Here is a 25767-nt window from a genome sequence, read left to right as displayed (position 1 = left end):
AGGGGGGAGTGTTGAAATGGCAAGCAACCGGAAGCTCAGGGTCCTGCTTGCGGACTGAGCGGAGATGTTCCGCAAAGCGGTCACCCAGTCTGCGCTTGGTCTCCCCAATGTAGAGGAGACCACACTGTGAGCAGCGAATACAGTATACTACATTGAAAGAAGTACAAGTAAATCGCTGCTTCACCTGAAAGGAGTGTTTGGGGCCTGGGATAGTGAGGAGAGAGGAGGTAAATGGGCAGGTATTACACCTCCTGCGATTGCAAGGGAAGGTGCCCTGGGACGGGGACGAGGTGGTGGGGGTAATGGAGGAGTGGACCAGGGTGTCGCGGAGGGAACGATCCCTTCGGAATGCTGACAGGGGAAGGGAGGGGAAGATGCGACTGGTAGTGGCATCACGCTGGAGGTGGCGAAAATGGCGGAGGATGATCCTTTGGATATGGAGGCTGGTGGGATGAAAAGTGAGGACAAGGGGAACCCTGTCACGGTTCTGGGAGGGAGGGGAAGGGGTGAGGGTAGAGGTGCGGGGAATGGGTCGGACACGGTTGAGGGCCCTGTCAACCACAGTGGGGGGAAATCCTCGGTTGAGGAAAAAGGAGGTCATATCAGAAGCACCGTCATGGAAGGTAGCATCATCAGAGCAGATGCGTCGGAGACGGAGAAACTGGGAGAATGGAATGGAGTCCTTACAGGAGGTAGGGTGTGAAGAAGTGTAGTCGAGGTAGCTGTGGGAGTCAGTGGGCTTATAATGGATATTGGTAGACAACCTATCCCCAGAGATGGAGACAGAGAAGTCGAGGAAGGGAAGGGAAGTGTCAGAGATGGACCATGTAAAGGTGAGAGAAGGATGGAAATTGGAAGCAAAGTTGATAAAGTTTGCGAGTTCGGGGCGGGAGCAGGAAACGGCACCGATACAGTCATCAATGTACCGGAAAAAGAGTTGGGGGAGGGGGCCTGAGTAGGACTGGAACAAAGAATGCTCGACATATCCCACAAAAAGACAGGCATAACTAGGACCCATGCGGGTACCCATAGCGACACCTTTTACTTGAAGGAAGTGCGTGGAGTTGAAGGAGAAGTTGTTCAATGTGAGAACAAGTTCAGCCAGGCGGAGGAGGGTGGTGGTGGATGGGGACTGGTTGGGCCTCTGTTCCAGGAAGAAGCGGAGAGCCCTCAAACTTCTCTTCCAGGAATGCCTACCTTGAAGAAGTTCTGCTCTTCTCTCCGACGGGATTTTCGTTTGTCTCTTTTACCTTGTTCACCTTCATTGCTTTCTATTTCCCTCCTGGTGTTTGATAAGGTATCTACCAAAACTCGTTTTCACAGCCACACCTCCTTCCTCAGTGACTGTCTCCGGCTCCGACTGATTCCACGTGGATTCCAACTGCAGTTTCACCCATCATGCTTTGAAACCACCCAGGATCACAGGTATCTCCGAGAAATACAACGTTCCTCGGACTGCTACTCTCGCCGCATCCTGAGATCTACACTCAGTGCTATGCGCCGCCATATGCACACACTGGACCTCTCTCTCCAGCAGCACCGTCTCACCTTATCTCAAATCTGTTCTACTCCGCAGTTTCATCTCATCTTACGTCTCATCCGACGCATTAACAAAAAACTTTTTTTCTTCCTTTCAGGTGTTAAGGAACGCAAGCTCCAGCAGCTGATGGGGACTAATGCCCCTCCAGATCCTCCTTCCGCTTCACTTCCCTCTGACCCCACCCCTTCTGATCTGACCCCTTGCCGTGTATTCACTATACCCTCTGACCTCCCCCTCTCTGATGCTGAGCGTTCTGTACTCAGCAAAGGACTCAGTTTTATCCCCTTACGCCCCCACCTCAATGAATTTCGCGCTCGGCATGACGTTGAGCTCTTCTTCCGTCGCCTCCGCCTCCGGGCTCACTTCTTTGACCAGGAGTCCTCCCCCTGACCAGCAGACCCATTCACCCGCCTCCAGCATTCTCCCTCTACCTGGACCTCTTACCCGCTCTTGATCTCTTCATTGAAAACTGTCGGCGAGACATTGGTCGTCTCAATTTCTCTGCCCCCCTCACTCACTCTAACCTGTCCCCCTCTGAACTTGAGGCACTCCGTTCTCTCAGGTCTAACCCCGACATGGTCATCAAACCTGCAGACAAGGGTGGTGCTGTTGTTGTATGGCGTACCGACCTCTACCTTGCAGAAGCTCAACGCCAACTCACAGACACCTCTTCCTACCTCCCTCTGGACCATGACCCCACCACCGAACATCAAGCCACCGTCCAAAGGACTGTCACTGACCTCATCTCCTCTGGAGATCTTCCCTCTACAGCTTCCAACCTCATAGTCCCGCAACCCCGGACAGCCCGCTTCTATCTCCTTCCCAAAATCCACAAACGGGACTGTCCCGGCAGACCCATTGTGTCAGCCTGCTCCTGCCCAACTGAACTTATTTCTTCCTATCTAGACTCTATCTTTTCTCCGCTGGTCCAGTCTCTTCCCACCTACATCCGTGACTCTTCTGACGCCCTACGTCATTTTGACAATTTCCAGTTTCCTGGTCCCAACCGCCTCCTCTTCACTATGGACGTCCAATCGCTCTACACCTCCATCCCCCACCAGGATGGTTTGAGGGCTCTCCGCTTCTTCCTGGAACAGAGGCCCAACCAGTCCCCATCCACCACCACCCTCCTCCGCCTGGCTGAACTTGTTCTCACATTGAACAACTTCTCCTTCAACTCCACGCACTTCCTTCAAGTAAAAGGTGTCGCTATGGGTACCCGCATGGGTCCTAGTTATGCCTGTCTTTTTGTGGGATATGTCGAGCATTCTTTGTTCCAGTCCTACTCAGGCCCCCTCCCCCAACTCTTTTTCCGGTACATTGATGACTGTATCGGTGCCGTTTCCTGCTCCCACCCCGAACTCGAAAACTTTATCAACTTTGCTTCCAATTTCCACCCTTCTCTCACCTTTACATGGTCCATCTCTGACACTTCCCTTCCCTTCCTCGACTTCTCTGTCTCCATCTCTGGGGATAGGTTGTCTACCAATATCCATTATAAGCCCACTGACTCCCACAGCTACCTCGACTACACTTCTTCACACCCTACCTCCTGTAAGGACTCCATTCCATTCTCCCAGTTTCTCCGTCTCCGACGCATCTGCTCTGATGATGCTACCTTCCATGACGGTGCTTCTGATATGACCTCCTTTTTCCTCAACCGAGGATTTCCCCCCACTGTGGTTGACAGGGCCCTCAACCGTGTCCGACCCATTCCCCGCACCTCTACCCTCACCCCTTCCCCTCCCTCCCAGAACCGTGACAGGGTTCCCCTTGTCCTCACTTTTCATCCCACCAGCCTCCATATCCAAAGGATCATCCTCCGCCATTTTCGCCACCTCCAGCGTGATGCCACTACCAGTCGCATCTTCCCCTCCCTTCCCCTGTCAGCATTCCGAAGGGATCGTTCCCTCCGCGACACCCTGGTCCACTCCTCCATTACCCCCACCACCTCGTCCCCGTCCCAGGGCACCTTCCCTTGCAATCGCAGGAGGTGTAATACCTGCCCATTTACCTCCTCTCTCCTCACTATCCCAGGCCCCAAACACTCCTTTCAGGTGAAGCAGCGATTTACTTGTACTTCTTTCAATGTAGTATACTTTATTCGCTGCTCACAGTGTGGTCTCCTCTACATTGGGGAGACCAAGCGCAGACTGGGTGACCGCTTTGCGGAACATCTCCGCTCAGTCCGCAAGCAGGACCCTGAGCTTCCGGTTGCTTGCCATTTCAACACTCCCCCCTGCTCTCATGCTCACATCTCTGTCCTGGGATTGCTGCAGTGTTCCAGTGAACATCAACGCAAGCTCGAGGAACAGCATCTCATCTACCGATTAGGCACACTACAGCCTGCCGGACTGAACATTGAGTTCAATAATTTCAGAGCATGACAGCCCCCCACTTTACTTTCATTTTTAGTCATTTTTAGTTATTTTTTCTTCCTTTTTTTTTTGCATTCCTTTTTACATTTTTTGCATTTATTTCATTTCATCTTAGTTTGTTCAGTTTGCTTACCCACTGTTTTTTTCAGGTTGTTTTTCTTCAGGTTTGCACTTGCTGATGTTCTATATTCAGTATATTCACACCTAATCTGTACTAATGCTTTGTCTTTCAAAACACCATTAACATATTGTTTGCCTTTGCTCCATGACCTTTTGGTCAGCTATGTGGCCTGGTCCAATCTGCACCTTCTCCTTTGTTATCTCTTGCCCAACCCCCACCTCACTTGTTTATAATCTGTGACTTTTCTAATATTTGTCAGTTCCGAAGAAGGGTCACTGACCCGAAACGTTAACTCTGCTTCTCTTTCCACAGATGCTGCCAGACCTGCTGAGTGAATCCAGCATTTCTTGTTTTTGTACCATAACCTGTTAATCGCATAATCTCTGGGTTTGATGTTACCCAATGTCTGAACATAAATAACCAGTTCTTGATGTACATGTAGTCAACTTTTAATGAGTGAGGAATTCAGCCTTTCCATCCCCAGTTGGGCTTTGGAACATGGCCGCCTGAGGACTGACAGAAAACTGAACTGAAAAGTTCCGTTGTTCCAGTTCCACACTGTTACAAAAAACAGAAAGGCTATGACACATGGAAAATAGTCTGAAAGTCAAGTAAAATAGCTGACACAAACGTGCACGAACATCAAACTGACGAAGTTCACATGTATATATACAACCAAGCCCTTTTTTTGCATTCAGACAAGCCAACCTCAATATTTCATCACATACTTAACCACAACCAAAGTCAACGTTCCATGATCTACAACCTTGACACTGCACCTTTGTTAATTAGGGTCAACTGCTACACTTGATTATCGACAGCAAACACATCCAACCTCTACATTCAGACATGTATATTAACTGCAGTCAGTCTCTACCCCTTTATATGTACATATGCAACAGCCAACTTCTACAGTTTGTCATCTATATTAATCAAAATGACTTGCTGCAATGAATCATCGATATTAAATGCCACACCAAATATTAAGCTAATCTCTATGCTACATCATCTGTACTTTAAACACAGCCAACCTCTACATCTTGGCATCTAAATTAACCACAACAAACCATTAACATGGCATTATTTACATAAACCACTGACACTTTGACCTCCAAACATCTTAAAATAAATTTCCTGAAACTTTTCCCCAACTTTCACAGGTTTGGGAGTCACTAATTCCACCTATTCATTTCTTGTTTCCGTAGTAAACGCATAAGTCAATGTGCACACAGAGAGGTCCTGCAATTTGGATGACTTTTTAATAAATATGATCTCTCTGATAAGCATGGAGACGACACACCCTGAATCCCAAAATACTAAACGCATGATGACCACTTCCCTGAGCCACATTCAACAATGTTGCTTTATTGAAGGTGTCAGAAGCTCCAGTTTGTCCCAATCTGAAGCTTCCAATCACTTGTATTATTCCCTTCAAAATACGAACATGAAAGTAACAGAGCAGGCAGGTCATTAGAGACTTTTATGAAAGTGCGACTTACCACATCATCACGGTTGTCAGGGCTAGATTGTAAGGTGCTCTTTTCCTCTTCCTTTCTAACAAGTCTTTCATACAAATCACTCACAAGGAATGATGGGTAATACCGCTCTTTAAGAGTCTCACAGACATCAGCCTGAATTTTGTTAAAGACATCAGTTCCTTTGTTACCCACAAGGCTTTGCTGGATTTCTTTATAAAGTGCCTTCTCCACTGGAATTTCCCTGCTTTCCACAAAATAATTCTGGTAGATTTCACCGACTAGTTGAGGTATTTCAGTCTGAAAAGCAGAAAATATGATTATAAATGGCAGTGTAAATGACAGTTTAGCTATGCATTGCTCATTACCCAATGTTCTCCTTTTTCACGTAGCGAGTGGTTAAGGTTTGGAATGCGCTGCCTGAGAAAGTGGTGGAGGCAGGTTCAATTGAAGCATTCAAAAGGGAATATGAAAAGGAAGAATGTGCAGGGTTATGGGGAGAAGGCAGGGGAATGGGACGGAGGGAATTGCTCTTTCAGAGAGCCGGTGTAGACACGATGGGCTGAATGGCCTCCTTCGGCACTGTAACAATTCTGTGATATGCGAATGGGACTTTTGCAGAGGTGTGGTTCCATGGAAACATGCAGCTTCCTGTTATCTCCGTCTCTGATACATATTTCACATATGAGCAGACTGTTCGATGGTGAGTCACAAGCCATTTCTGTTGTCAGTAAACAACCACATAGATGCAGAAACACTGGTTAGTGATCAAAAACAACATGAAATTTCTTCCTCTCAGCCCAGGAAACTAAAGTCAACAATAACAACAACTTGCATTTATCTCTTGTTTTTAACAAAGAAGAATGTTCCAGGAGACTTCACAGAGGCATATTCAGACAAAGACTGACACTGATCCAAAGAAGGAGCTATTAGGAGAGGTTATCAAATGTTTGGTTCAAGGGGTAGGTTTTAAAAGGATGGTCATAAAGAAGGAGAGACAGGCAGAGAATTTTAGGGAGGCATCTCCTGAGCTTGGTGCCAAGCTAGCTGAAGGCATGATCGCCAAAAAAAAATAATACCAAGACAGATCCACTAAAAGCGCATCGACTCAAGCTTGCAGCAGTCGGACAACAAACATCATACTTTGTTATAGATGCAAACTTGTTTAAAAAGCGCTGGACACTGACCTATAGTTTGAAATTTATGATCAAGTTACTGGCCTATAATCACCAAAAGAATTGATAATCATCTATGAAGCCCTAGGTTCCCACAAGGAGTAATTTGACTACTACTGCCCTTAAAAAGGAACATGTCAGGTAACCAGCTAAACTTCACAGTCATGAGCCAGGTTACTATCAGCAATGCCACAGAAGTCTGTTAGTACGTTATAAAAATTAGAAATCAATTCAGTTGCTACATGAAGCTATTAAGGTTTACTTCATAGGCAGGAGCAAATTTTAAACACTTTTACCTCTTGGGTGACCCTTATGACTGAGATGATGAATTGCATCAATTTTTGAGCCAGTACTTTAAAAAAAAACACAAAACCAAAATACTGCAGATACTGGCAATCTGAAATAAAAACAGAAAATGCTGGAAATACTCAGCAACTAAGGCAGCATCTGTGGAGAGAGAGTTAACATTTCAGGGTCTGTGACCTTTCATCAGAACAGTTCTGATGAAAGGTCACAGACCTGAAACATTAACTCTGTTTCTCTCTCCACAGATGTTGCCAGATCTGAGTATTTCCAGTATTTTCTGTCTTTACTTCAAAAACTCTTTACTTTAAACTCACTTCTCACTAGCTATGAAGTTTCATCATGCACTTGAGTGTTTCAAAAATTAATACTTTTCACAATAACAACTATAAATATTTAATGTGTCCAATAATCACCATCAACTGCTGATGGTCAGCAGGACTGGTCAATTTTTTGTTCTATGAACACTATAAAACCTCTATCTATCTGATGCTTTTTTCCAATTTTTTCTTGGGATAGAGATGATACCAGCAAGCCATTATTTATTGCCCATCCCAAGTTGCTTTCAAGGCATTAGAATCAACCACATAGTATGAGGCTAGAGTCACTTATAAGCCAGACCAGGTATGAGGCTTCTTTCCCTGAAGAACATTAGTGAAGAAGTTGGGTTCTTACAACAATCCAGCACTTTCATGGGTATTTTCTGGTGCTAGCCAACAAATTATCAGATTTTTGAAATTAATTTTTACAATCTGCCATGGTGGGATTTGAACCCACAAAGTCAAAGAAGAATTCTGTTCCTTTAAAGACAGATCCCAATTTTCTGATTAGAAGTCAGATCTACGAAAACATCAATTTCTTAGAATATCTATTAACATTCGGCATGTTGTTCATGCTTTAAACAGTTAAGCTCGCTACTTCTTCTAAGGTTTTCACTTTCAAATTCTGCACCCTGCTCTCCTACCCAACCCGTTTTTCCATTGTGCTGACTTTCCTGCTCTCTCTCCTCCCATGCGCTATTCCCTACCAACGCTTCTCACCATAGGCCACTCCCCAGCCACTTCCCTGAATTTGCTCTGTTCTCTAGCCCATCATGCTTTGCTCCAACATCCTCTTCCTCCTGCCCTTCATTCCTGGAACTTGTTCCTAACCCCCTCTCACACTATGTATTGGTGCTTGGCTCAGAGTCAAACTGTGTTAGCTATCACAACTATGCTCCAGTTCCAAACTAGCTTTGGGCAACAAGATGGAAGATCTAACGCTTATATGTCATATCCAGGTCCCAGAGGTAAAAGGACAGTGTCCCTCTACCCCTCAGTCATTATATGATTAGTTTAATAACAAGAACCACTCATTATGAGACTATTCAACAGCATGACTATATATTTAAGGTAATCTGCAAAGTGTTTAAGAAGTTACATAAAAATGCTGGGAGACCTAAAAGTATAAAATGTGGATGTGTTTGAGTTGTTATGGAAGTAATTCTGTTTTTTTTGTTAAAATATTTTTTGAGGAATTCATAGTTAAATTGAATAAATGTAGGACCAGTTTTTTTTTTAAATCAAGAGGGCACTGAAATAACTAGGTTGGCAACAATGTATACTGGTTGTCACATGACAAGTTAAAAATAGAACAGAAACCCTAGTAACAGGAGAAGATGTGAACAGAGATGTTACAGGTGCCCCTTGATTGGACAAGCCAGGAGCAGCAGCGCGCACCTGAGAAAGCAGAAAACGCGCAGAATTTTGGTTGTAGCAGTCAGTGTGTTTTACCTTCTGGAGTGAATGGCTGATAAAGTTAGCCTGCTGCTGAAGAAGTGAAGGAAGGAGAGATGACCACAACCCAGCTCGTTTTTCAGCATCTCTAAAAGACCCTAAGTGTCAATTCATCTCAACTCTCATCTTTGAAGAAAGCCTGCTAAATTAGTTCTCAACCTGAAATGTCACCTGAAAAGAACTGTTCTAAAAGATCCCAGTGTCTATGTGTAATCGGAGGCCAGACTGTATGTCAGTTTTGGAACAACATACCTCATCTGCAGTTTTCTTCAAAAATGAGCAAGTAATCAACCCAGGTATTTTTTTTTGTCTAACAGAATTCTGAATTTAAAAAACTCCTTTTATTTTTCCAGTTAATGTGTGTGTGCATGTCTGAGAGAGAGAAACAGAGTGTATGAATGGCTAAGGTAAAAAAGGGAACTTTAAAAATTTAAATCTGTGTGTTTATGCTTTACTTCATTATTAGTTACAACTTTTGTTCTATAATAAACTGATGATTTTGTTGTTTATTAAAGAAACCTGGTTAGTGTGTTCTATTCTGGGAAAAAGAGAGTATATGATTTACTGTATCAGTAAATGGGAAAAGTTAAAATATATGTTGTGACCTGTGGAGAAGTGGGACTAGATTAAACAGTGCACTCCTCCCGCCTCAGTCGTAACAGTGTGAACAGATAGCCAACCAGACCTAGTACCCACTGGTGGTTTTTGAAATGTTCATAATTATTGGACAAAGTATAATTTTTTGAGAAAAGTGATTAAGTGCATCGTAAAATTGTACAGCTCTTCAGAGTGAGCTGTTTAATATGATTTAATTAAGGGGGTTAGATCATTTTGGGGACAACAAGGCTGATGTTGGATATGTGAACCCCTCAGTCAAGTGTTGTTCAAAATTCATAATGCTAATGTACAAGATTATTGGCCAAGATGCTCATGACAGAGTGGTTGCCCATCACATCAAAAACCCTCAGAAGTGTGCAAAGGGAGGACCAGTTTTGTAAATATGCATTTGAATTTGGAGGAACTCAACTCTTGAGTGAACTGTACTAAGTCAAAAATCATGTTACCTTGTTTGCATTTTTCAAGTATTCAACAGACTCCCAGAAGCTGATGAGAGCCCTCTTATCCATTCTCTCCATGTACACACGAAAATGTTCCCTATAGGATGAATTTGACAAGATTTCTTCAAACTGAAGAATCTGAAAAACAAGGATGTAATATGCTGCATTAACCAGAACTTTATTACAGTACCTACGTCCTTTCGCTTCCACAGAGGGACTGACATTTTGCAATTTAAAGGATCTGAATAGATTCTAAAAACAGAAACATTTCATATCGCTGTTCAATTTAATTTCAAGCTTAATCCTTTCACATGCCAAAATCTACATGAGGTTTCACAGGGTCTATATTTTCCATTAGAAATTTTCCATTTATATAGCACCCTTCACAACCTCAGGATATCCTGAGCAACTTTACAGCCAATTAAGTACTTTTGAAATGTAGTCACTGTTGCACTTTATGGTTCTAGAAAACAGTCACAACCTCCACTGTATTTCTCCACAATGCAGATAAGCTCATGGGATATGGGCGTTGCTGGCTAGGCCAGCATTTATTGCCCTTCCCGACTGCCTTGAGAAGGTGGTGGTGAGCTGCCTTCTTGAACCGCTGCAGTCCTGGGGGTGTAGGTACACCAACAGTGCTGTTAGGAATGGAGTTCCAGAATTTTAACCCAACGACCTCACTCAAAGGCTCCTTTAACATCACTGTTTCCAAACAGGAAATAGAATCAAAGAATCATAGAATAGTCACAGCACAGAAAGAGGCTATTTGGTCTGTAGTATCAGTACCAGCTCTGCAGGAAAAACTCAGCTAGTCCCACTTCCATGCCTTTTCACCATAGCCTGCAAGTTTTCCCTTATCCAATTCTCTTTTTGAAAACCATGATTGAATCTGCCTGCACCAAACTCTCAGGCAGTGCATTCTAGACCCTAACCACTTGCTGCGTAAAAATGTTTTTTTCCCTCAGGTCGCGCCTTTGTTTTTCTTTGTCAAACAGCTTAAATCGGTGTCCTCTGGTTCTTGACCCATCTGCCAATAGGAACAGTTTCTCTCTATCCATTCCTCTCATGATTTTGAACACCTCTATCAATTCTCCTCTCAAACTTCTCTAAAGAGAACAGCCCTAGCTTCTCCAACCTATCCTTGTAACTGAAGTCCCTCATGGAACCAGTCTCATAAATCTTTCCTACACCCTTTTTAATGCCAACACATCCTTCCTAGAATGTGGTGCCCAGAAGTGAATACAATATTCTAGTTGAGGCCAAACCAATGGTTTATAAAGATTCACCATAACGTCTTTGCTTTTGTATTCTATGCCTCTATTTATAAACCCCACAATCCTGTATGCCTTCTCAAGCTGCTGTCACCTTCAATGATTTGTGCACATAAACACCCAAGTCCCTCCGCTCCTGCAGCCCCTTGAGAATTGTATCCTTTATTTTATATTGCCTCTCCTCATTCTTCCTACCAAAATGCATCACTTCGCACTTCTCTGCGTTAAATTTCACCTGCCATGCGCCGTCCATTCCAACAACCTGTTTATGTCCTTGAAGTCTTTCACTATCTTCCTCACAGTTCACAATATTTCCAACATTTTCTCTGCAAATTTTGAAATTCTATACTGCAGATCCAAGTCTAGGTCATAAATATAGATCAGGAAAAGTAGTGGTCCTAATACTGACCCCTGGGGAACCCCACTATATTGCTTCCTCCAGTTCAAAAAAAACTGTTCACCACTACTCTCTGGTGTTTCCTGTCACTCAGTCAACTGCGTACCCATGCTGCCCCTGTCCCTGTTATTCCATAGCTTTTAACTTTGCTGACAAGCCTGTTATGTGGCACTTTATCAAATGCCTTTTGGAAGTCCATGTACACATCAACCGCCTTATCATCAATCCTCTCTTGTTACCTCATCGAAAAACTCAGTCGAGTTAAACACGACATGTCTTTAATAAATCCATGTTGGCTTTCCCTAATTAATCCACATTTGTCGAGGTAACTGTTAGTTTTGTCCCAGGTTATCATTTCTAAAAGCTTTCCCACCACAGAGGTTAAACTGACTAGCTGTAGTTGCTGGGCCTGTTCTTACACCCTTTTTGAACAAAGTGAACACAGATGAAAAGTAATCATTTAAAACCTCACCTATGTCCTCTGGCTCCACACACAGATTGCCACTTTGGTCCCTAATGGGCCCTACTCTTTCCCTGGTTATCTTCTTGCCCTTAATATACTTATAGAACGCCTTAGGATTTTCCTTTATCTTGCTCGCCAGTGTTTTTTCATACCCTCTCTTCGCTCTCCTAATTACTTTTTTTAAGTACCCTACTACACTTTCTATACTCCTCTAGTGCCTCTGCTGTTTTCAGCCTTCTGAATCTGCCATAAGCCTCCTTTTTTTTCCTGATCCAGTCACCTTTATCCCTTGACATCCAGGGTTCCCTGGACTTGTTGATCCTACCCTTCACCTTTACGGGAACATGTTGGACCTGAACTCTCACCATTTCCTCTTTGAATGACTCCCACTTATCTGGTGTAGACTTTCCTACAAGTAGCTGCTCCCAGTCCACTTTGGTCAGATCCTGTTTTATCCTTTTGAAATCGGCCTTCCCCCAATTCAATATCTTTATTTCCGGTCCATCTTTGTCATTTTCCATAACTACCTTAAAATCTTAGAGTTATGATCACTATCCCCGAAAGGCTCCCCACTGACCCTTCTACCACTTATCCGGCTTCATTCCCTAGGATTAGTTCCAGTACCGCCCCTTCTCTTGTAGGACTTTCTAAGTGTAGGCTCAAAAAGCTCTCTTGAATGCACTTTAAGAATTCCGCCCCCTTTAAGCCTTTTGCACTAAGACTATCCCAGTTATTACTGGGGAAGTTGAAACCCCCTACTATTATTACCCTATTATTTTTATACCTCTCAGAGTCGCCTACATATCTGCTCCATATATACTACATATATACTGTGGCTACAACAGCAGGTCAGAGGCTGGGAATTCTGCAGCGAGGAACCCACTTTCTGATTCCTCAAAGCCTGCCCATTATTTACAAGGTACAAGTCAGGAGTGTGATGGAATACTTTCCATTTGCCTAGATGAGTGTGGCTCCAACAACACTCAAAAGCTCGAAACCATCCCGGACAACACAGCCTGTTTAATCAGCCCCCCCATCCACCACCTTAAACATTCATTCCCTCTACCATTGACGCGTAGCACTATGTACCATTTCCAAGATGCAATGCAGCAACTCACCACGCCTTCTTTGACAGCACCTTCCAAACCTGCGACCTCTACCACCTAGAAGGATAAAGGCAGCAGACACTTGGGAACACCACCACCTGCAAGTTCCCGTCAAAGTCACATGCCATCTTGTCTTGGAAATACAGCGCCGTTACTTCACTGTCGCTGGATCAAAATCCTGCAACTCTCACCCTAACCGCTCTGTGGGTGTACCCACCCCAGATGTACTGCAGTGGTTCCAGAAGGCAGCTCACCACCACCTTCTCAAGGGCAATTGGGAATGGGCAACTAATGCTAGCCTAGCCAGCGATGCACATTCCACGAAACAAATATAAGGGGAAAAAAAAAAATCAATCCACTTGAAATACCTCATTCCCCAGAACCAGATGCAGCAATTCCTCCTTCCTCATTGGGCCGGAAACATACGATGTAGAAAATTGTCCTGAACACACTTCAGAAACTTTTCCCCTTCTCTGCCTTTTTACACTATTACTATCCCAGTCTATATTGGAATAATTAAAGTCCCCTATTTATAATTTCATTATAGTTTTTGCATTCTCAGTAATTTCCTGGCAAATTTGTTCCTCTCTATTATTCCCACTAGGTGATGCCCTATAGAATACACCCAGCAGTGTAAAAGGTACCCAACTGTGTAACAGCCCCGACAAACAAATTTTTCTGCAGCACCTGTGGAAGAGCATGTCACTCTAGAATTGGCCTTTATAGCCACTCCAGGCACTGCTCCACACACCACTGACCACCTCCAGGTGCTTACCCATTGTCTCTCGAGATAAGGAGGCCAAAGAAGAGTATAAATGGGTGGTTGATGGTCGGCACAGACTCGGTGGGCCGAAGGGCCTGTTTCAGTGCTGTATCTCGAAATATAATATAAAAAAAGTAAATGTAAGACTTAATAAATACTCACCAGCTACTCCCAATCAGCTGATTTATTTATTTATTTATTTATTTATTTAGAGATACAGCACTGAAACAGGCCCTTCGGCCCACCAAGTCTGTGCCGACCAACAACCACCCATTTATACTAACCCTACAGTAATCCCATATTCCATATCACCTCCCTACACTAGGGGCAATTTACAACAGCCAATTTACCTATCACCTGCAAGTCTTTGGATGTGGGAGGAAACCAGAGCACCTGGCGAAAACCCACGCAGATACAAGGAGAATTTGCAAACTCCGCACAGGCAGTACCCAGAATCGAACCCAGGTCCCTGGAGCTGTGAGGCTGCGGTGCTAACCACTGCGCCACTGTGCTGCTTCCCTTGCGCTGAATTCACTACTTCATAGTGAGTTAACTGGAATGTTTTTAACTTAGCTATCATCTGCATTCCTCAATCTCTTGCTAGTTAATTTTAACTTTATCCCCTAGATCTGATTAATTAATTGAATTAATAATTAAATAACAAATATTAATTTGATCATTTTTATACTACTCAATTGATCTAATCTTACTTTATAGTTGATTAATTTAAATTAAATTAAAATTTATCAGTATACTCACTCGCCGTGACTCCTTGTGACGCCACTTCGCAATTTTTATTCCGCCTGTTTGGTTCAGACTCAAAGCTCAATCACAGAGCTGTTCCGATCCTGGACCATAAAATGTGATTGCATCCCTCTCTACCGTTTAAAATGGCAATGCACCAAACCTTTATCTCAGATTGTCCATTCATTCAACCCCATTCAGTCTTACTGTGAAAAGTAATCATTATCTCTTCCTAATCAGTCCTACCTTCCAAAAAGATAATTTACTAAACTCCATTCAGTAGGATTTACTGAATAGCTTTGGTTCCATTACATTAAAGTCTCAAAACTGGAACACAAGCCCGAAAGAGGAGTTGAGGCCTGGCACAGATCAGCCATGATCTTATTGAATGGCGGGGCAGGCTTGAGGGGCTGAATGGCCTACTCCTGCTCCTATTTCTTATGTTCTTATAATGCAAGCACAAAATGCTGATTTTTTTTTTCCAAATACTCAACACATCAAACGCAGTTAACTCACTGCTATGACTCAATACTGTGGAGCTGAATATTTTATAATCCTAACCATCAAGTGTATTTTCACTAAATTATTTATTTCAAATGCTGAAGATTTGCAAACTGGTAATTCACCTGTCTTTTATTGAAATCCTGACTGAAGTTGGCACTAGGCCCACTTTAATCAGAAGGTGATAGATCTGAAACATTAACCTTAATTTTGAGCTTCAGGCGAAGAAAGAATTTTTTTAAAAACAATAATTTGTTGCAGAACTTTTGTTTTCCCAAGAGGCACTAATTCTGCTCAATTCTAGCTCGCCCAGAATTGGGTGAACATTTCAGGTTAATGACCTTTCATACGACAGGTCACGACTTGAAATGTTAGCCTCATCTTCTACTCTCCTGTTGCTGCCAGACCTGTTGCGTGTCTGTAGTAGCTTCTGTTTCAAGTTCAGACTTCCAGTATCTGCAGCATTTTACTTCTGTGATCAAGATTCCTGCAACACAGAATCAGGGGGAACATGAAGGATACCATATATAAAAGCCAAATACTGCGGATGCTGGAATCTGGAATAAAAAAGAAAATGCTGAAAATTCTCAGCAGGTCAGGCAGCATCTATGGAGAGAGAAACAGTTACTATTTCTGGTCAATAACCTTTCATTAGATGAAGGATAGAATATTTATTTGTTCCATGCTCCTAAACGTACACTGTAGTGTGGGTAGTTTTTTTATTTACTTACAAATTAGAAACGTAGAGTTTTTCACTTTGGAGCATTACTACATGTTTAATGTGATGCTTCAAGATCTAACATTGAAAATTAGGTGTTTATATCCTTTTAGACTACAGCTGTTTAAAATCCTGTAAAACTCCCTTGTATGTCATGAACAGAGCCAATTATTTTCCAACACAATAGTCTAAACACAGTGTGATAATTAGTTAAGCATTTCCTAATTATACACACAACTTGAATCTGTTAAAAGCAGTTTTCTAGATCTCATTGCCACAGTGAACCACTTAGTGCGCAGAAAGGGATAGTAAATCTTATGACTAACCTAAAAATGCCACAGGCAATTGGAACAGAAAAATGCTTATATTCATCATGTAAAGTGCCAAAGAGGAAATAACATGAAAGCCACCGAGGTGATGAATTAGCCAGGAACAGCAAGAACAAACTGATGTGGAAAGGCAATCAGCTTTGCAAGAGAGCACGACATAATCATAACAGCACACTTGGCCCATCGAGTCCATGCCAGTTCTCTGTGGAGCAGTCAGTCAGTCCTATTTCCCCACTCTATTCCCTTCCCTCAAGTGCCCCTCCAATTTCCTTTTGAAATCACTGACTGTCTCCACTTCCACCACCCTCGGAGGCAGCAAGTTCCAGGTCATTACCACACGCTGCGTGAAAATGTTCTTCCTCACATCCCCTCTGTATCTCTTACCCAAAACTTTAACTTGTATCATCAGCTAATGGGAACAGCTTTTCTCTGTCAACCTTATCGAAACCTGTCATAATCTTGTACATCACTCCCAAATCTCCCCATAACCGCCTTTGCTCCAAGGAGAACTTCTCCAAACTAAGCTTTCAGCTAAAATCCTTCATCCTTGGAACCATTCTGATAAATCTCCTCTGCACCCTTTCAAGGGCCCTCACATCCTTCCTAAGCTTCTGGTTGTGGCCTAACTAGAGCTTTATAAAGGTTCAGCATATCTTCCCTGCTTTTACTCAATATCTCTATTTATGAAGCCCAAGATCCCATATGCTTTGCTAATTACTCTCTCACTATGAACAAAGAACAAAGAACAAAGATAATTACAGCACAGGAACAGGCCCTTCGGCCCTCCAAGCCTGCGCCGATCCAGATCCTCTCTCTAAACATGTCGCCTATTTTCTAAGGTTCTGTATCTCTTTTCTTCCTGCTCATTCATGTATCTGTCTAGATACATCTTAAAAGACGCCATCGTGCCCGCATCTACCACCTCCGCTGGCAACGCGTTCCAGGCACCCACCACCCTCTGCGTAAAGAACTTTCCACGCATATCCCCCCTAAACTTTTCCCCTTTCACTTTGAACTCGTGTCCTCTAGTAATTGAATCCCCCACTCTGGGAAAAAGCCTCTTGCTATCCACCCTGTCTATACCTCTCATGATTTTGTACACCTCAATCAGGTCCCCCCTCAACCTCCGTCTTTCTAATGAAAATAATCCTAATCTACTCAACCTCTCTTCATAGCTAGCGCCCTCCATACCAGGCAACATCCTGGTGAACCTCCTCTGCACCCTCTCCAAAGCATCCACATCCTTTTGGTAATGTGGCGACCAGAACTGTACGCAGTATTCCAAATGTGGCCGAACCAAAGTCCTATACAACTGTAACATGACCTGCCAACTCTTGTACTCAATACCCCGTCCGATGAAGGAAAGCATGCCGTATGCCTTCTTGACCACTCTATTTACCTGCGTTGCCACCTTCAGGGAACAGTGGACCTGAACACCCAAATCTCTCTGTACATCAATTTTCCCCAGGACTTTTCCATTTACTGTATAGTTCACTCTTGAATTGGATCTTCCAAAATGCATCACCTCGCATTTGCCCTGATTGAACTCCATCTGCCATTTCTCTGCCCAACTCTCCAATCTATCTATATTCTGCTGTATTCTCTGACAGTCCCCTTCACTATCTGCTACTCCACCAATCTTAGTGTCGTCTGCAAACTTGCTAATCAGTCCACCTATACTTTCCTCCAAATCATTAATGTATATCACAAACAACAGTGGTCCCAGCACGGATCCCTGTGGAACACCACTGGTCACACGTCTCCATTTTGAGAAACTCCCTTCTACTGCTACTCTCTGTCTCCTGTTGCCCAGCCAGTTCTTTATCCATCTAGCTAGTACACCTTGGACCCCATGCGCCTTCACTTTCTCCATCAGCCTGCCATGGGGAACCTTATCAAACGTCTTACTGAAGTCCATGTATATGACATCGACAGCCCTTCCCTCATCAATCAACTTTGTCACTTCCTCAAAGAATTCTATTAAGTTGGTAAGACATGACCTTCCCTGCACAAAACCATGTTGCCTATCACTGATAAGCCCATTTTCTTCCAAATGGGAATAGATCCTATCCCTCAGTATCTTCTCCAGCAGCTTCCCTACCACTGACGTCAGGCTCACCGGTCTATAATTACCTGGATTATCCCTGCTACCCTTCTTAAACAAGGGGACAACATTAGCAATTCTCCAGTCCTCCGGGACCTCACCACCTCCACCACCTTCAAAGATCTACGCATTGGAACCGTCAAGTCCCTCTTTCCCTACACACGCTTTAGAACTGCGCCATTAAGTATTGCCTCTCTCTACCCCTTCTACAAAAATTCATCACCTCACACATCTCTGTATTAAATTCTAGCTGCCACTTGTCTGCCCATTCTGCCAGCCTTATCTATGCCCTGTTGGAGTTGACTGGTATCATCCTTGTTAAATTCCAGAAAGCCTGTTGTGGAAAGATAATGTTGAAGCCAAAAGGATTATACGCATGTAGTTCCTCATTCAAAACCTCCCCAAGTCTCAGTAAGAGTCTCCTTATAAGTGCTCAAGTAAGACCCCAGTTAACACCCTCCACCTGCATATAATTAAACAATTGATACACAATTTATAATCCTCACACTTTGCCACACCTCCAAGTTTGGTATCATTGGCAAATTTTGAAATTTTACTCTGTATTCAAAAATCCAAGTCATTTATATATAACAAAAAAGCAGTGGTCCTAGCACTGACCCTTGGGGAACACCACTGACAACCAGTTTGCGGACGACACAAAGGATGGTGGAGTTGCGGATAGTGATGAGGATTGTCAGAGGATACAGCAGGATATAGATTGGTTGGAGACTTGGGCGGAGAAATGGCAGATGGAGTTTAATCCGGACAAATGTGAGGTAATGCATTTTGGAAGGTCTAATGCAGGTGGCAAGTATACAGTAAATGGCAGAACCCTTAGGAGTACTGACAGGCAGAGAGATCTGGGCGTACAGGTCCACAGGTCACTGAAAGTGGTAACGCAGGTGGATAAGGTAGTCAAGAAGGCATACGGCATGCTTGCCTTCATCGGTCGGGGCATAGAGTATAAAAATTGGCAAGTCATGCTGCAGCTGTACAGAACCTTAGTTAGGCCACACTTAGAATATTGCGTGCAATTCTGGTCGCCACACTACCAGAAGGACATGGAGGCTTTTGAGAGGGTACTGAAGAGGTTTACTAGGATGTTGCCTGGTCTGGAGGGCATTAGCTATGAGGAGAGGTTGGTTAAACTCGGATTGTTTTCACTGGAACGACGGAGGTGGAGGGGCAATATGATAGAGGTTTACAAAGTTATGAGCGGCATGGACAGAGTGGATAGTCAGAAGCTTTTTCCCAGGGTGGAAGAGTCAGTTACCGGGGACATAGGTTTAAGGTGAGAGGGGCAAAGTTTAGAGGGGATGTGCGAGGCAAGTTCTTTACACAGAGGGCGGTGAGTGCCTGGAACTTGCTGCCGGGGGAGGTGGTGGAAGCAGGTACGATAGCGAAGTTTAAGAGGCATCTTGACAAATACATGAATAGGATGGGAATAGAGGGATACGGTCCCCGGGAGTGCAGAAGGTTTTAGTTTAGGCAGGCATCAAGATCGGCGCAGGCTTGGAGGGCTGAATGGCCTGTTCCTGTGCTGTACTGTTCTTTGTTCTTTGGAAGACTCTGTTGCTGCATTTCTTGGAAAGCCTGGAAAGAACTGTTCTGGGACTGTCCCAGTGACAGCCGTCTAGATGCCCTTGGGACGTCAAACCAAAACCAAGGACAAATACGCCATCTAAGTGGTTTTTTTTGTTTTTGTCTTCTTTGTAACAGCGCTATAAACAAAAATCCCTTTTATTTTTTCCGGTTAACCAGTGTATTTATGTATGGGTGTGCGTGTGAGGGGCTAAGATAAATAAGAGGCTTTAATATTTCAATTTGTGTGTGTATGTTTTACTTCATTAGTTTAGTTTAGTTTAGAGATACAGCACTGAAACAGGCCCTTCAGCCCACCGAGTCTGTGCCGACCATCAACCACCCATTTATACTAATCCTACACTAATCCCATATTCCTACCACATCCCCACCTGTCCCTATATTTTCCCTACCACCTACCTATACTAGGGGCAATTGCTAATGGCCAATTTACCTATCAACCTGCAAGTCTTTTGGCTGTGGGAGGAAACCGGAGCACCCGGAGAAAACCCACGCAGACACAGGGAGAACTTGCAAACTCCACACAGGCAGTACCCAGAATTGAACCCGGGTCGCTGGAGCTGTGAGGCTGCGGTGCTAACCACTGCGCCACTGTTTATTAAAGAAACCTGATTAGTTTTGATGCGTTTTATTCTGGGAAAAACAGAGTATGCGATTGACCGTATCGGCAAGTGGGAAAATTTAAATATATGTTGTGACCTGTGGAGAAGTGGGACTGGAATAAACAGTGCATTCCTCCTGCCTTGGCTGTAACACAAAAAAGGCTGTTTTTTGTCAAAAGCTTTCTGAAAATGAATAAAGACAACATCCACAGCATTCACTTCATTAACCTTCTCTGTTAATTCATCAAGAAATTGAACTCGATTAGTCAAACACAATCTGCCTTTTACAAACTCATGTTCGCTCTCCTTAATTAATTCAAACCTCTCCAGGTGCCTGTTAATTTTTGCCCTGATTATTGTTCCTAAAACCTTACCCACCACTGATGTTAAACTGACCAGCCTGTAGTTACGAGGAATGTCCTTACACAATTTTTTGAATAAAGATGTCACATTTGCCACTTTCCAATCCTCTAGCACGTCCTCTGTATCTATGGAAGACTGAAAGATTATGGCAAGCCCTTCCACCATCTCCATCCCCACTTCCCTTAGTAACATGGGATGCAAAGCACCAGTCAACTTATCCACTCCAAGCATAGCCAGCTTTTCAAGTACATCCTGCCTATCCATTTCAACCCCATCCATTACGTCTACCATTTCCACTCTGACCAATATTTTGTCAGCATCCTCTTCCTTGATAAATACCGACACAAAGTATTCGAGTCTTGCACTGCGACTGTAAGCACATATCGCCCTCTTTGTCCCGATTAGGCCCTACCCTACCTCTTACTACCCGCTTAGTAGTTAGGTGCCAGTGGAAGATTTTTGGGTTCCCTTTTATGTTAACTGCCATTCTATTCTCATATTCTTTCTGCCAGTGTCATACAGACCCCCACCTGCCAAGAATGAGGCATATTCATTTTGTCATATGAACATTGATTTTAAACTCTCGCTGCAGTGAAGAAATGACTTGTTTGAAAATCACCAGACACTGGGCTGGAAGGATATTTACATACTAAGAGATGCTGCTTGGGGAAACAAAAGACTATTCCCTGCTCCAATTAACCCAAATGGATTTTGATCACCAGACATTGATTGAAGGTATAAGGAAGAGCATTCCAGGCTCTGCTAAGATGATACAAGCCACAAAGCCAGGACTGGTTAAACTAGCTGGTCACATGACTAACTAGCTGGTCCAGGTTTTTTGAACTAGCCACAGGACAGTTTTTTCAGAAGGCAGTTTTAGCAACTGAAGCTGGAACAAGCAAGTCTCTCTCCTGGCTGTCTCTCTCTCCCGCTTTCTCCCAAGCCACCGGACCCACAGAAGACACGTAAACCTCAAGACAGAAAAGACTCCGACATCGAAACAAGTTGAAGCGTGAACTGGGCTCCAACGAACAGCAGGATTTGCCGGCAACCAAAGACTCCACATTGAACTTAAAGGATAGTAAATACCTAACAGATATTGCCTCAAATTTTTCTTTCTACTTTTTCTATCTCCAACTGTGTGTGTTTATTGCGTAGGCATGCTAGCGTGGTCGCGTCGCATATTCGTAGCCATTAACTGGATTAGAGTCTAAGATTAATAAACTTCTACCTTACTTGCTTAAATCTAAGGAAACCTGTCTGATTTATTTGCCTTACAATTGGAGCAGTGAACAAGGATTCACTGAGGGGAAGATAAAAACACCATGTTTTAAAATTAAACCCTGTTACGGTTAAACCAGGCAAAGGCTGAGAAGGAACCCCCTAGACCCCTTCTCACCTGGTTGTAACACCAGTCCTATTTTCCTCTTCACTTTCCCTCTCAACTTATTGTATTCGGCCTGAATCTTGCTTGAAGAATTCACCTGACATGCATCATACACTCGCTTTTTTGTTTCATCATATTTGCTATCTCCTTCTTCATCCAAGCAGCCCTGACTTTGGTTTCCCTGCCTTTCCCTCTTGGTGGAACGTTCCTAGCCTGTGCCTGAAACATCTCCTTAAAGCCATTCCCATCAGTTTTTGGTTCCATTTCACCTTCGCTAGAATTTCTCTCATCCCACTGAAGTTAGCCCTCTCCTAATTTAAACATTCTTCTTTACATTGTTCCGTGCTTTTCTCCATTACTAATCTAAACCTTATGACAGATATAATGATGACTGTTACTTCAGTGTTGCCCCACTTGGCCCATCTCATTTCCCAACATCAGATCCAATAATGCTCCCTTCCTAGTTGGACTGAGAACATACAGGTCAAGGAAGTTCTTCCGAACACATTTCAGAAATTCCTCCCCTTCTTTATCCTTTACTGTAGCAAATGGATTCTGTTCTTTCCCCCGAAGGACATCCTTCCTTTCCAACTCTTCAATGTCTTCCCTAATCCGTACTGCCACCCCACCTCGTTTTTTCCCTTCCCTATCTTTTCTGAACACTTTATATCCTTCAAAATTAAGCGCCCAGTCCTCACCATTTTTAAGCCATGTTTCCGATATTGTCATTACATCATACACCCACATAGCTATTTGTGCTTGTAGCTCACCAATCTTATTCACTACACTTAGTGCATTTACACACATATGTTCTAAACCTGTCTTTGTATTCCCTGTAGTCCTTCTTAGTTTGCTCCAACCCTATACGGTAGTACTTCCTTCTCTAGTACTTTCCAACACTCTCACTCCTTTGTGCACCTATTTCTCTTCTCTATCTCTATATGCTGGTGCCCATCCCCCTGATAATTTAGTTTAAACCCTCCCCAACTACACTAATGAACCTCCCCACGAGGCCATTGGTCCCAGTTCTGTTGAAGTGCAACTTGCCCCTTTTGAATAGGTGCCTCCTGCCCCAGAATTGGTCTCAGTGTCCCAAGAATCTGAAGCCTTCCCTCCTGCACCATGCCTCAACTCACGCATTGATCCTCCCTATCTTCCTATTTCGACTCTGACTAGCATGCGGCACTGGGAGTAATCTAGAGATTACTACCTTCAAAGTCCTACTTTTTAACTTCCTCCTTAGCTCCTAAAAGTCTGACCCTAAGACCTCAATATCTGCCCTCTCTATGCCACTGGCACCGACATGTATCACAACTTCTGGCTCACTCCCTTCCCCTGCAGAATACTGTGCAGCCTCTCCATGATGTCTTTTACCTCAGCACCAGGGAAACAACACACCATGTGGGATTCACAATTCTACAGAACAGCCTGTCCATCCGGCGGCACAGTGGCGCAGTGGTTAGCACCGCAGCCTCACAGCTCCAGTGACTCGGGTTCAATTCTGGGTACTGCCTGTGTGAAGTTTGCAAGTTCTCCCTTTATCTGCGTGGGTTTCCTCCGGGTGCTCCGGTTTCCTCCCACAGCCTTACAGGTTGATAGGTAAATTGGCCATTATAAATTGCCCCTAGTATAGGTAGGTGGTAGGGGAATATAGGAACAGGTGAGGATGTGGTAGGAATATGGGATTAATATAAATGGGTGGTTAATGGTCGGCACAGACTTGGTGGGCCAAAGGGCCTGTTTCAGTGCTGTATCTCTAAATCTGAAAATCTAAAATCCCCGATTATGGAACCTCCTATCACAACTGCATTTCTACACTTTGTCGTTCCCCCCGTACAGTCCCTTGCCCATTGGTGCTATGGGATGGACTGCATTCCTTCAAGGCGTCGTCACTCCCAGCAGCCCCAGTGCTGATTACCAGTTACCACCTGCAGAGTCAGGCGAATGTAGAAGAGGTCAATTATCGAGAAGAGCAGAACAAATTCTGATGAAAGATCATCAACCTGAAACGTTAGCTTTGCTTCTTGCTCCAAAGATGCCGCCTGACCTGCTGAATATTTCCAGCATTTTTTCCACAGTGGCGCAGTGGTTAGCACCGCAGCCTCACAGCTCCAGCGACCCGGGTTCAATTCTGGATGCTGCCTGTGTGGAGTTTGCAAGTTCTCCCTTTGTCTGCGTGGGTTTCCTCCGGGTGCTCCGGTTTCCTCCCACATGCCAAAGACTTGCAGGTTGATAGGTAAATTGGCCATTATATTTTGCCCCTAGTATAGGTAGGTGGTAGGGAGATATAGGGACAGGTGGGGATGTGGTAAGAATATGGCATTAGTGTAGGATTAGTATAAATGGGTGGTTGATGGTCGGCACAGACTCGGTGGGCCGAAGGGCCTGTTTCAGTGCTGTATCGCTTTAAAAAAAAGTAAAAGTTGCCACATTTTTTAAGGGCACAATTATAGTATGGATGCTAGTTTGTGATCAATGTCTGCGAAGACTGGCACAGAGCTGGCAGCCCAAGTTACATGGTTAATTCCATAGAACTCTTCAGTCATCGAAATTAGCGATCGGCATACAGACATGCTCTAGTTGCAGTTTACAGTGATGCTTAAATTTTCTGTTAGTAAAGCACTTGCTGGACAACAGCAAGCTCTCCTGCTCACATCAGGATTAGCATTTACAGATAATTGCAAATGGTTATCAGTCTGTATCAAGGTTGCTAACCCTCAAGGATTATTCAGGATTTAAGATTAATCTCCTGAACACTGCAACGAGCAACATGGGAAAATAGTCATAGGGGCATTTAAAAAAAAGTGTTTTTTCACCATTTTCTAGAATTTGTTAATTATAAAAACATTCGAAATGGAGAAAAAGGCTGCTTGACCGACTGCAAAGAATCATCCAAATAGCTAACAAAGAGTATGTTTGTTTTCCAATTGATGTGGGAGTGTGGTATCAGGGGTAGGAGGCAGAGGTCATGCGATGAAACCTCCAGGGACTTATGAAAACAGAGTTGGCAAACCTGTGACAAATGAACATATCAAAGAATGATACAGCGCAAAAGGAAGTCTTTCAGCCCACCATTCAGCCTGTGCTGGCTCTTTTAAAGAGATATCCAATTAGGCCCACTTCCTAGCTCAGTCCCCGCAGTCCTGTAATTTATTTTTTCCATTCACATTTTTATTCGATTCCCTTTTAAAAGTTACTATTGAATCTGTTTCCATCACTGTCAAGCAGTGCAATCCAGGTCACAACAACTTACTGCTTTAAAAAAAGTTCTCGTGTCGCCTCCAATTCTTTTGCCTCTCAACTTAAATCTGCGCCCTCTGTTTACTGACCCTACTGCCACTAGAAACAATTCCTTCTTATTTACTCAATCATGATGTTGAACATCTCTGTCAAATATCCTCTTAGTCTTTTTTTTTAAAGAGATACAGCACTGAAATAGGGCCTTTACGCCCACCGAGTCTGTGCCGACAAACAACCACCCATTTATCCTAATCCTACATTCATCCCATATTACCTCCCACATCCCCACCATTCTCTTACCACATACCTACCTACACTAGGGGCAATTTACGATGGCCAATTTATCTATCAA

General features: G+C 43.7%; 1 protein-coding gene across 3 annotated transcripts in view; it reads right to left on the bottom strand.

The window, feature by feature from the left end:
* The window catches only part of snx25 (sorting nexin 25), a 317716-nt gene that overhangs the window by 65662 nt on the left and 226287 nt on the right, over window positions 1–25767 (bottom strand). For all 3 annotated transcript variants that reach the window (XM_068029407.1, XM_068029409.1, XM_068029408.1), the window contains exons 9-10: window positions 9832–9963; window positions 5539–5814 (exon numbers count right to left, since the gene is read on the bottom strand). In XM_068029407.1, the coding sequence (XP_067885508.1) occupies window positions 5539–5814; window positions 9832–9963 (408 nt within the window). The remainder of the gene's footprint in view (window positions 1–5538; window positions 5815–9831; window positions 9964–25767) is intronic.

Source organism: Heterodontus francisci, chromosome 4, assembly GCF_036365525.1.
Source record: "Heterodontus francisci isolate sHetFra1 chromosome 4, sHetFra1.hap1, whole genome shotgun sequence".
In the NCBI taxonomy this organism is placed as follows: domain Eukaryota; kingdom Metazoa; phylum Chordata; class Chondrichthyes; order Heterodontiformes; family Heterodontidae; genus Heterodontus; species Heterodontus francisci.
The sequence above is the reverse complement of the archived record's forward strand: the minus strand, read 5'-3'. Positions and strand labels throughout refer to the sequence as shown.